At 37.8% G+C, this 12,357-nt stretch overlaps 1 protein-coding gene across 1 annotated transcript in view; it reads left to right on the plus strand.

Annotated features, from left to right (window-relative positions):
• Window positions 1-12,357, plus strand: part of LOC139135220 (RNA helicase Mov10l1-like) — a 22,779-nt gene continuing 10,422 nt past the window's right edge. Inside the window, exons 1-9 of the mRNA XM_070702498.1 lie at window positions 1-100; window positions 884-1,746; window positions 2,196-2,339; window positions 3,310-3,501; window positions 4,110-4,346; window positions 8,175-8,289; window positions 8,887-8,985; window positions 11,052-11,201; window positions 11,852-11,943. Coding sequence (XP_070558599.1) covers window positions 905-1,746; window positions 2,196-2,339; window positions 3,310-3,501; window positions 4,110-4,346; window positions 8,175-8,289; window positions 8,887-8,985; window positions 11,052-11,201; window positions 11,852-11,943 — 1,871 coding nt within the window. The 5' untranslated portion in view covers window positions 1-100; window positions 884-904. The remainder of the gene's footprint in view (window positions 101-883; window positions 1,747-2,195; window positions 2,340-3,309; window positions 3,502-4,109; window positions 4,347-8,174; window positions 8,290-8,886; window positions 8,986-11,051; window positions 11,202-11,851; window positions 11,944-12,357) is intronic.

Raw genomic sequence — 12,357 nt, forward strand, 5'->3', positions numbered from 1 at the left:
CTCGAGCGACCATTACTACCAGGCGCTGGCCGGAACTTGCGTCTGCAGTTTGCTGAAAGTTACAGCAAAGTATTGGTACATCTATGTATTTTCGTCGACTGTGAGTATTGTATAAGTTGTTTTTAATGTAATAGGGTCGTCTACACATTGTAAATAATGTAGAATATATATAAAGTTTGCGTCAATGAAACACTCAACTCAGTCTTTTGGTTGGTTGGTTGGTTGGTTGGCAAGTTGTGCGACCCGACATCAATTTGACCTGAGCATTGGGCTTATCATACTTATGAAAACCAGGCCACTTATCCGCGAAATGAATATTGAAATCGCACTCCTACCTTGACAATTTTTTCCTAAAGTTTGATACAGTAATCGGACCCACACGTAGAGAATTTGAACGCAGCCTATGGATCTGGATCATCCATGCGGCTGTTCGTCAGTGACGATCGGTTAACGCTTCACGCGCTGCCGAGCCCAACCACCCCAGTTACTCATGGTTTGGTACACAGCGGACAGTACCCAGACGTTGAAAAAATGGGCCGTATGCCGTCTACCTAACAACGAGCGACTGTGCCAACCACTCCCTCGGCTGTATGCCAGTGTGGTGTTGGGAGTAATAGTTCACTCAGCCCAGGGCCCTTGGGGCTTGGGCAGCAGACAGATGATGCACCGCACACCAAGCGCAGCAGTGGTCTTGAGTAGATGTACTTTTGGCCGACCCCTCACCGTAGGGACTGACATTCTTGCGGGTCGATTTCATGCAAGGTTTAGCTTCATCACTTTCATTTCACTTTTTTTACTTTTGTTTTTCCGAATGGATTATGGGTCAATACTCACCAGGACACACTTTCAGCATCTTCAGTAAAAATAATTTGATTTGTTTCAGGTTGAATGCTCAGAAATAGCCATGTTCAGTGCAATAGGAAAAGCAGTGAGTCGTTTTTTCAGCGGTGGAAATTGTGAAGATGCTGACACTGGAGATAGCCTTTCTGATAAAAATCAGACTGTAAGAGAAACAGCTCCCACTTCTGATGTGTCTTCTGAAGCTGGCATTAAGGAACTTCCTCCAAAGAAAGATTGCAATGTCATAATCCAAAAGGGAGACCCGCCATGTTGTAATGTCAAACACATCACTGGTAGGGTCACTCAATTACATAGTGGCTACGGCCTGATTGATAATGACATCTACTTCAAGTTTGATACTGTCATTGGCGGGACAAGACCACCAGTTGGTAGCCAGGTCCATGTCACTGCTCACAGAGAGCATGACCAGGGGGGCTGGAAAGCAAGGTCTGTGATGCCCTTCACAGAATGGGATGCTGACGTGAAAGAAACCCCCTCACCACCTGTAGCTGAGACCCTGGTTGGCACCGTCACACAGACATCCAAAGATGGAGGAACCATCAACAACAATGTAACATTCACTGCTGACGTCCTGCCTGCAGGCTATCGGCCGTTCCGTGGTGACTGGGTGCAGTGCCAAACACAGACAAATGATATCACTTTGGATGTGACTGCAGTGTCTGTACAACCACTCAGAGAAAGGTCCTTTGAAGGAGAAGTGACGGCTTGTCTCCACAGCTACGGCGTGATCGATGGAGAGATTTACTTTTCCTTCCGTGTCTGTCCAAGAAATTACGTCCCCAAGAAAGGAGACTGTGTGACCGGGTCAGCTATTGAGAGCAAACAAAATGTTGGCAGCTGGAGAGCATTGTCTGTGCAGCCCAAATCATCACATGACTTTATGAGGTAGGACTCTTTCACTCAGATGATCATGTCTTGCTCTATGTGACAATGTGAGCCTGGAAACTTTGCAGACTTTTATAACAATAAGGACTCCTTGATATGTTTGATTTTTTTGTTTGCTCGTTTGTGTACATGCTCCTGTGCTTGTTGCAAATTAATCAAAAGTTATCTATATGTATATAGATGCTGGTTGCCACAGCATGTAGAGTATACCAAGAAATGAATGGTACATCAGACACAGCATGTCCACATTGATTTCTAACCTTTTCAGTGTGTTGAATTAACTACAGGAAAAAAATCAAACTCTGGGAATTAGTTTCAGAATTATTTCCAGTCAGTCAGTCAGTCATCAGTGCATCCAGCTTCCACATCGAGCAGCCTGATATTCCACTCAAAAGTAAACTAATTTTGCTTGTGCAGAGACATTGACAATGATTCAGTGTGTTTTGTAGGTCCGTGGACAGGAGACTCCCATCACTGCCAGCCAGCAACTTAGCTAAACTGTTGGAAAACAAAGGAGGAATTGCTATCTCCACGCCCTTGACTTTTGGAAAACTGAAAATGGGAGAAGAGAAATACATCACCGTCTGGATGAAGTACGTGTCCAATCAATATCCATCATATTATCCTTATTATCCTTGAAAGAGTATCAGGATCTCTCCCAGGAGTAAAAGCAATATTCCTTGACACCCTTCGTGGTTGACTAAGCATCATACCTTTGTGGATCTTTTGATTGCTATGATAATTGAAACCTGTCACCCCCTCCATTTCCCTGTATGTAGATCCACCCACCATATCAGAAACAAGGGGACCATACCTGAGTTTGGTGTGGAAGGTGTCATAGTGATACTGATCAGAGGACAGGCTATTTCAATGTACCCTGCTCACAGTTTTCATATATTTCATTATTTTACCTGTCTGTGTTTACTTTCTCTGTGACATCTAATCACTGACTGATTATTCCTTTCAGTTTCCTTTTTTTTTTTTGCACAAGCAGAGTGATCTTTAAAATGTTCTTTGCAATTGATAATATCGCATTGTGGTACATCACAAGAAATGTACATTAACCAAGTTAGTTCAGATGTTTTCAGAAAAAGAAGTCTTGAGTTTAGAGATATCAACAACAATAGTGCTGAAATTTTTTTTTGATCTTATCGTTATAACTTATGTTTTCACCCAGTGACAAATAAAAACTACTCCTCTATACATCTTTTCATTAAAGGGACAAAGTCAGCCATTTTTTCATGGATTTTGTTTGATACGATATACTATTTAAATTGTTTGATATGTTGAAAGATACTGAATAAATGGGTGACCATGCATGTATTTGACCCTGATTTTAGACACAATAAACCATCGCGAAAATGAATTAATGATCATGACCATTAATTCATTTTCGCATGTATCATGTCTCAAACCTGGGTCAAATATATGCATGGTCACCCATTTATTCAGTATCTTTCAACATGTCAAACAATATAAGTAGTATCTTGTATCAAACAAAATTCATGAAAAAATGGCCGACTTTGTCCCTTTAAGAACATCTGTTGCCATACTTTACCACAGGAACAATAGTCTGTCTCCAAGGAGTCTTCGAGGATGTAAAATCATCAGCACAGACATCCAGTTGAAGTTTGAAATTCCGAATGTCAATCAACCATGTGGCCAAGTGACTCTGAAACACGATAGCTTTCCAGTTCTGAACATCATCATTTATCCACAGATGTCCGTGTATGTGAACATTATATGTAATGCAAGGTATTTATCTGTATTGATTCTTTGATATTATGTATCAATAGAGGGCTCTTTACAGAATATGTTTGTTTGGAGTGAAATTATCTTGTTGACATACGAAAGCTGGTTCAGGCTTAAATTCAGTTGTCATCCATAGCAATGGAAATTATATATGTCCAGATTTCCTTGGCAAATTGAATACTCAGCATTTAGACATGATTTCTAGACCAAAACGATGTGAACATTAATACGGCAAAACACATCACAAGTTACAGCTGATGCAGCCTTCTTCTCTTTTGTTCTTTTTTAACATGATTAGTAGCAGGAAACGACAAGAACTTCTGGCTTTTGCGTAGTTACAGTAATGCTGACCATATTATATGGAGCATCAATATAATGCAAGGCATCAAAGTATTACATTTGCTTTGAAAACCTCACCACAGCGGGAGAGATCATTAATGGAGACCCAGAAGAGTTTCTGTTAGTATTCTTGACTACACGTTCAAGGTAGAGCATGCATATTTGTTTCATTCCATTCACTGGATTGGTAACATGTTCTTCGCCAAAACTAGGTTGTGAGGGTTAAATCATTTAATATTTCCCACTAAGGGTTTTTATTACATTTTGCCCAGCCTCCTAGGTCGTCACAGTCAGTTAGCAGTGTTCGATTTTGGTATTTTCACCATTGGAAGACATGTTGAATTTGAAGTTGAGGACCCGCAGCAAACAGCGCTTGCCCAGCGTCAGCCGTTTCAACTGAGTTCCAAATACTCCAGATTCTGCCAATCACAGAGAGGAAGAAGAGGAAGGGGGGATAAACAGAGATTACCTAGTGATCAATGGATCATGCCTGGTGAACGACCAATAAGGTAGGTGTAGACTTTCTCTATTGTACCCAATGGTAGTATGCGCCTCTAAAAGTGAAAGACTTACACTTTTGCTGAAACTTTCCTCAAGGAATCTTTCAACCATTCTCTTTCAAAATCAAGAATAAAAATCAGGGGTCACCTTGCAAATTTTGGTACTAGAGAAACAAATAACCCAAGATTTATGGATATTTAAAATTCAAAATGGCTGCCATCCCTGTGTTAAATCTATGGAGGAAAATAAAATTTTCGAATTTTGAAAAACTAAGCCAGTGAAAAGTTTTAAAATGAACTTTAAATGAGCTTTAAAATGAATCCCAACAAGTGGTGTATCAGAAAAGAATTGTAAAAGTTTGAGAGTCTGAATATCTGTCCCCGGGGAGCATTCTACCCTAGGTGAAAATAAGTGTGTCATAATACTGGACAATGTCCAGCCGGGAAAGACACTAAGGGTTGTCCGATTGCCCGGGGCAAGTGAAAGTCACGTTCGGGCAAGTGAACCTCCGATGCCACTTGCCCTACGGGACAAGTGAAAAAAAATAATTACCTAGAAATCGAATTCACGAGAGCGATTTTCTAGCGAGGGAACACGGTATCATATTATGTCATTGTGAACATTTCCATAAGATTTTTTCATAAAATTGCATGAAGAATTGATGAAAAGAATCATATAATCGCTTCCAATAAAATGCAATTCAAACAATACCACCGGTTAAATACCGTACGCTGATTTTGCATATGAAAAAGCTGTTCAGCTGGTGCAGCGTACGTTCACCAAAGTTCATCGCATTGACTGTGAGGTTACGGTGTCTCACAATATGTCGATACGGTAAAAAAGAGAAACACACAGCGGTTTTTGTGCTTTGTATGAGCGTTTATAATAAGGTAAAAATAAAGTCCAGTGGTGAAAAATCACCACAAAAATGGGACTTTTACTAAAACGTACTCTTCAATGTTAACTTGTTGAGTGACAGTGGATGGCATCGTGGCAAGACGGCATGCAATGAAAGTCATGAGCAAGCTTTGGTGTCAACGGGTCCAGTCTTTGAATTTTCAATGAACATTGACGTAATTTTCAGGTCAATAAGCCAATAGTTACTTGTCCGTGGCGACCAACCTCTCTGTTTGTGAATTTTCCCATTCTAAAATGACTGTCAAGAAGCAATTGGAGCGAGATTGACATCGACAAATTCAGCTTCCAAAATACATTGAAAAACACCGACACCTTAGGTTGCTGGTTTAAATTCTATTTAGTCTGCGCATGAGCATTAAAGACCACCTAGGTTATAAGAAAAACATAGGATACTGGTATACCGGTAGTGCAATGGTAATCCAAACTTTATAGGGCTGGTGTATGATATAAGTGCAGTAAAAAACATGACAAAGAAGTACATTATTTTTCAGAAGCTTCAAAACATACCTTTAGAGCTACAGATTTTTAGTCCCCACGGACACCGTCCGGGGGGACTTATAGGTTTGGTCATGTCCGTAAGTGGGTCCGTCCGTCCGTTCACGCAGATATCTCAGAGATGCCTGAAGCGATTTCATTCAAACTTGGTACAAGGATTACTTCATATATCATACAGATGCACGTCAATTTGTTTTGTGATACGATCCAATATGGCTGCCAGGCGGCCATTTTTATTACGATTTTTTCATGTACAGAGCTATAATTCAGGCATGTTTCAACTGATTTTATTCAAAGTTGGTACAAGGACATTGACCAATGTCATAGATATGCACTTTAATTCTTTTTGTGATACGATCCAATATGGCCGCCGTGCGGCCATTTTGTTACGATTTTTTCATGTACAGAGCCATAACTCAGGCATATCTCAACCGATTTTATTCAAAATTGGTACAAGGACATTGACTTATGTCATACACATGCACGTCAATTTGTTTTGTGATACAATCCAATATGGCTGCCAGGCGGCCATTTTATTACGATTTTTTCATGTACAGAGCCATTACTCAGGCATGTTTCTACAGATTTTATTCAAAGTTGATACAAGGACATTGACCAATGTCATAGCTATGCACATCAATTTGTTTTGTGATACGATCCAATATGGCCGCCGTGCGCCCATTTTGTTACAATTTTTTCATGTACAGAGCCATAACTCAGGCATATCTCAACCAATTTTATTCAAACTTGGTACAAGGACATCGACCTATGTCATACACATGCACATTGATTTGTTTTGTGATACAATCCAATATGGCCGCCGTGTGGCCATTTTATTACGTTTTTTCATGTCCAGAACCATAACTCAGACATGTATCAAGCAAATTTATTCAAAGTTGGTACAAGGAGATTGACCAAATTGGTAATATATGTCATACATATGCATGTAAATTTGTTTTGTGATGCGATCCAATATGGCTGCTGTGCGGCCATTTTGTTATGATTTTTTCATGTACAAAGCCATAACTCAGGCATATTTCAACCGATTTTAATCAAAGTTGGTACAAGGACATTGACCTATGTCATACATATGCACATTGATTTGTTTTGTGATTCGATCCAATGTGGCCACCATGTGACCATTTTATTACGATTTTTTCATGTCCTGAACTACAACTCAGACATGTATCAAGCTAATTTATTCAAAAGTATTTTTATCACAGACCGAATGAAGAGGACTCTATCCTCTCTGAGGACCTGTAATTAAAGCACCCATTAACAAGTGGGGACTGTGTCATCAACGATGACTTGTTTTCTTTTAGTATAGATAAGTTAAAACTTTAACTGCAAAAATACCTTGAAGGTACAATTGAAATGGCTGTTATTATACGAACTGTAAGAATTTTTCTATGAATATGAAAGCCCCAATAGCTGTAAATCTTGAAATTTGTTGATCTAAAAAAGGCTTCCTATTTTCTGTGGTTTTATTTAAATTCTACCTATTTACAGGATATAATCATTCACAGCTTTACAAAACATTCTTTATTGAAAAATTGGACAAGTTTAACCATTATTTTGATTGCCCGCCATACTACAAAGAAAACAAAGCATATGTGTCCCACTGAAAAATATTAAACACAATGCATTACATTGGACTACTCTGTTGTTTCCGTGAATATTCAAATGATATATGCACGGTGTACACTGTTTTTGCTATATTTGCATGGGGTGCCATTTTGCGTTTGGGCACACATTTATTATTTTTCTTGTTCAAAATTGCACATGCGGTCTCACTGGGCAGTTAACAATACTTGTATTCCAACCCCTCAAAGAGCACATTCCCAAAAACTAGTTTTTTAGTTCAGAAGTAAAATCACATAAAGAATGCTAAAAGATACAGCTAGTGGGGCTCTAATAATTAATTGAATATACATGAGCCGTCCTGCACTCTTAGAAGTGTGAGGAGAACCCTATGAGAATGTCTAACATTTTCTCATGATAACATGATAATTTTCAAAAGAAAGTGGGTGAAATGAAAAACCGATGTTTTAGCTTCTTTCAAACACGTAAATTATACTGGGCAAGTGGTTTTCCAATTCGGACAAGTGAACTGAACCTCCCACTTGCCCGAAGGGCAAGTGGATAAAAAAATAAGTGTCTTTCCCTGTCCAGTCATGAGAAAAACTGCCTGTAGATTTTGCCAGATGTAGGCTGGAGGTAAAAAAAATATTGAAGTCACAATGTCAGGTATTCATTCTGTAGGGATTTTCTCAGGGGGCAAGACAGCTGGTTTGAGATGATCCTAATCAAGGTTTAAAATGTGTTAAATATACAAATCTCCATCCTATGGCTGTTCATTTCTGACCAGACAGTTTGTATGATTGTGGAAAACATGATCTGCTCTTGTTTTTTTTCTCTTCCAGAGTGAAAAATGTAATACTACCAGTGAAATTATCCCAGTATTTCATTCCCATGGAGCTCAGAGAGTGTGTCAGTGATGGACAAGATTTGAGTAGGATAAGACCTGAACTTTCACAGGTATAGGATAATAAAGTTGCTTTATCCTGCATAGATGTAAAAAGTTGACCTTACAGCTTTGAAAAAAAGGAGAAAATATTTCAGGTTCTATTTATCATGTAAAAAATAAAATGCTTCCAGTCTATAAATTCCATGTTTTTATATACTGGTATTACACCCAGAGCAACTCTATTGAGTCACAAAATTCACCTTGTGAGAATAATGCATATGTATTTAAATAATGCCTCTCATTTTAGTTCAAAGAAAAGTTTTAATGAAAAGAAACACCTGGTCTGCTTTGCAACATCTCCTTTACAACATCTCCTACCAATAAGCTACAAACTTCCTAGCTGCTGCAAATTGCCAGAAACACCTTGTTTTTACCCGTGGTGTTTACCTTATCGAGTACACAAGGAATGTTGTCATGATCCTTTTATATTTGACAAATAATTACAGATGGAGTATTTGATGTTTACTATTCATGAATGAAATGAATGATCTAGTAATTGACAGAATTCACATGTCATTTTGAACCATCCACAGCAGACATGAACCAATCACTGAACGCTCACACATTCCATCATTTGTATCATAGCATTGTTATTCACATCCTGACAGGACCTTTGCCTTCAAAACTATTCTTCACATTTCTCAACATTGCTGCATTTAGAAGAAATGCAAATGGAGATTGACATAAGAGATTTTGACTTGGAGAAGGTAAGAGTTGTTGTCCTTCTTTTAGATGACTCTTTACAGAAAGAAAAGATGTCTGCCCTTTGATGTATTCTTTATCATTCACAATTGTATCTCCCATGTGACTGTTGATAGTATAGCACAAAAGTAGGAACATGTCAAAGTCTATTATCTCTTGAATATTTGTATGTGTGTGTGTGTGTGTGTGTGCATATTCATAGCCTGGACCCCATTCTCTGCTTTTGGCCTTGGTCCACACACCGTCTGGCCTCGAGATCCACTTTTAGCGCCTTAGAATAAACATAGGGCCAAAGTCCCTGAAGCTACTATAGACATGGATACAAAATTAAGTGTCTCCTGACTGTATGAAATTATCTCACTAAGGTCATCCTACGGACAAGTAAACTAAATATTAAAGCTGTCTGACCAGCGGTTTTGAAAGAACAAGCAACTCAACAGTTGACAGAGCTCTGTTGAGTTATGTAGAGAATAACCTTTTGTGATACATGTATTGATGAAGAAGGTGGATATCTTTGATTAACATTGTGAGTTCTGTTTAATAAGTTGAGACTGTACATACTCAGAGAGAGCACACTGAAGAGACAAAGGTTTGAAACTTAAGAAGTTCAAGGTCATCAAAAGCATTATAAGGAATCATGTTACACTTTCATTGCACTGTTTACACAGATTGCATAATTGCTATAAATAGCACATGAGGAATCTTTATACAGCCCAGCTTTACCATAAAAACCCTATCACTTTGACCACTCTTTTAATTGACCACTCTATTTTTTTCCTCAAAAAGTAATTTTATTTTATTCTTACCAAGTCAACCATAAATGGAAATTAGAACTTTCTCTATCTCTATCTCTATCTTTATCTCTATTGACTATTTTGAGCAATTTCTTTTAGATAACATACAGGGCACAATAAATGACGGTTCAGAATATGTCAAAGTTGGGATTAAGGAAAGTTGCCTTTACATGTTTTAATCCTCCAAGATGGTTTCACTATGAACTGTCAAAAAAAGTTGAACTTTCTGATAATTCTACACTAAAATTATTTTGGCTTTGATGATTTCCTAATTAATTCAATTATTTAAAATCATATTAATTATTTTTTTCTGGGTGAATTGATAGGGTTTATACAGTACAAGAATTACATACAATGTAAGTCAAATTTTGACCAAAAATGACAAAAAAATTCCTTAAAAATACAGATTTGCATATTTCATCACAATTTGAACAAGTCTAAGTTGGGTTACCCCTAGGGACCTGTATACCAAATAACAAAGCTGTCTGACCAGCGGTTATGAAGAAGAAGATTTTTACCAAAAACACCTTTTTTGGCATTAATTTGCCTATTTTCAACAATATCAAAAAATTAAAAAAAATAGTTTCTCAAAATCGTATTTTTCATCTACACAACAAATATCAAATCAGTAAGTACTGCGGTTCTCAAGATATTTGAGTGGACGGACGCCTCACAAACGGACATACATACATACATACATACATACATACATACATACAGACTGACGACGGACGCCGGACGGATACCCATCCCAATAGCTTCTATAGACTATAGTCTATAGTAGCTAAAAAAACAGCTCATTTGAAAGTGAATCATCTCCAGGAGAGATGATGATGTCACTTTCGTCCCTTTGAGAGTCAATCAGTCCAAATGTTCCTCTCATGAGAGCAACACCCATTTAATTATAGGCCAATTATGAGATGACCATTATGACTGATTAACTTTTAAAGGGACACCAGTGAAATCATCACCTCTCCTGAAGAACATTTGTTTCAAATGAGCTGTTTTTTCATTCTACGGAGCTAGACGGAGTGTAGACGAAGGCTCAAAGAGGAGAATGGAGTCCAGGCTAATGTATTCATTCATGCATGCATGTATGTATGAAGGCATGTATGTATGTACGTATGTATCCAGAAAGAAGACAATAAGTGATGAAAATGAGTTCCAGCCATCATGATATATTTACAAGACTGCTTTCACTGGGCTTTACAGAGATATGATGTACTGATATCTTGTCAATGACAAGTAATTAGATGTGTTTTTTGCCCATGAAAAAGGTGAGCATGAAACCACTGAATGAATACTTGGTGTTACAAGTACCTGGCCTGGCAGAGGGTAGACCCTCTGTGTTAGTTGGTGATAAGGTTATACTCAGTGTACCGGATGGAGTGATTGGTAGCCCACAGTATGAAGGATTTGTACATGAAGTAAGTGAAAATACTTTCAAGAGTCTTCTCTTGTTCAAGGTCCAATTTCTTGTATTTTCAATACTGCTGGTGACTGAGTTCTGTTTTCTTGTAACTGAACATAGGATCACATTCTTTACAGATGCCTATTTTATTACAGTTGAGCTATTTGCTTGTTCATTTAACTTTGTGTGCAATTGCACATGTTTCACGTTCACAGTGGGAAGTACGGTATATCACATCCATCATGCTTCACTTCTTCCTTGGTACATGTGCATTTAAAGTGTAGTTTTACCATTTCATTCTTGTGTATTGTCTGCTGGTGCAACATTGGCTATGATTGTTTATTAATTAATTAATTTATTTATTTATTCATTTATTATTTATTTATTTATTCATTTATTATTTATTTATTTATTTATTTATTTATTTACTTATAGTGTCAAGATTTGTGCCATAGTCTTTAGTCGATAGAATTCAGCTTTCATTGTATAATATTCCTGATAGCATAAGGCCATTTGTAATTGACAGCTGAACTGCCAACTGTAACCAATAGTTTGCAGTGATACAACCAAACTTCAGTTCATTCACTCAACTCAAAATACACAATGTCCCAAGAATTCACAAATTCATAGTGTCAATTTAGTCCAACGACTTTGTTTTTATGACAGGTGCTGAGTGAGGAATTGCTGTTGAAGTTTCATCCTGAATTCCATCAGAGGTACAAAGGAGAGGAATATGATGTTATGTTTACATTCAACAGGTATGTCTTGGTTTTTTTTGTCACGTTGAGGGAAACCATCTTTTGTTTGGTCTCACACCTCTGTTCTGTGATTGCAGTATGATACAAGATTATGTCCACACACTGGACTTCCAGATGGGGCAACCCACACTGGATAATACTTTATTTTGTCTGTAGTGTTTGCAGTACAGTCGTGCAACACATGCTCACTTCCATGCAAAGTTGACCTGTTTCACACAATCTGATACTGCCTTGTACATTTTATATCTCAGAGTTTCATAAGATCTTGTCACTAGCTTGAAAATCATTCATGAGTCCTGATGGTTACAAATTTGCAATTTTCTAAACAAGATACATGTACATACACCTGGAATGGCCAACAAATTTGCACAGTGGTCAATTTCTAACCTTTTAATGAAAAATTAAGCAAGGCAA

The sequence above is a fragment of the Ptychodera flava genome, chromosome 6, assembly GCF_041260155.1.
Source record: "Ptychodera flava strain L36383 chromosome 6, AS_Pfla_20210202, whole genome shotgun sequence".
Taxonomy (NCBI): Eukaryota; Metazoa; Hemichordata; class Enteropneusta; family Ptychoderidae; genus Ptychodera; species Ptychodera flava.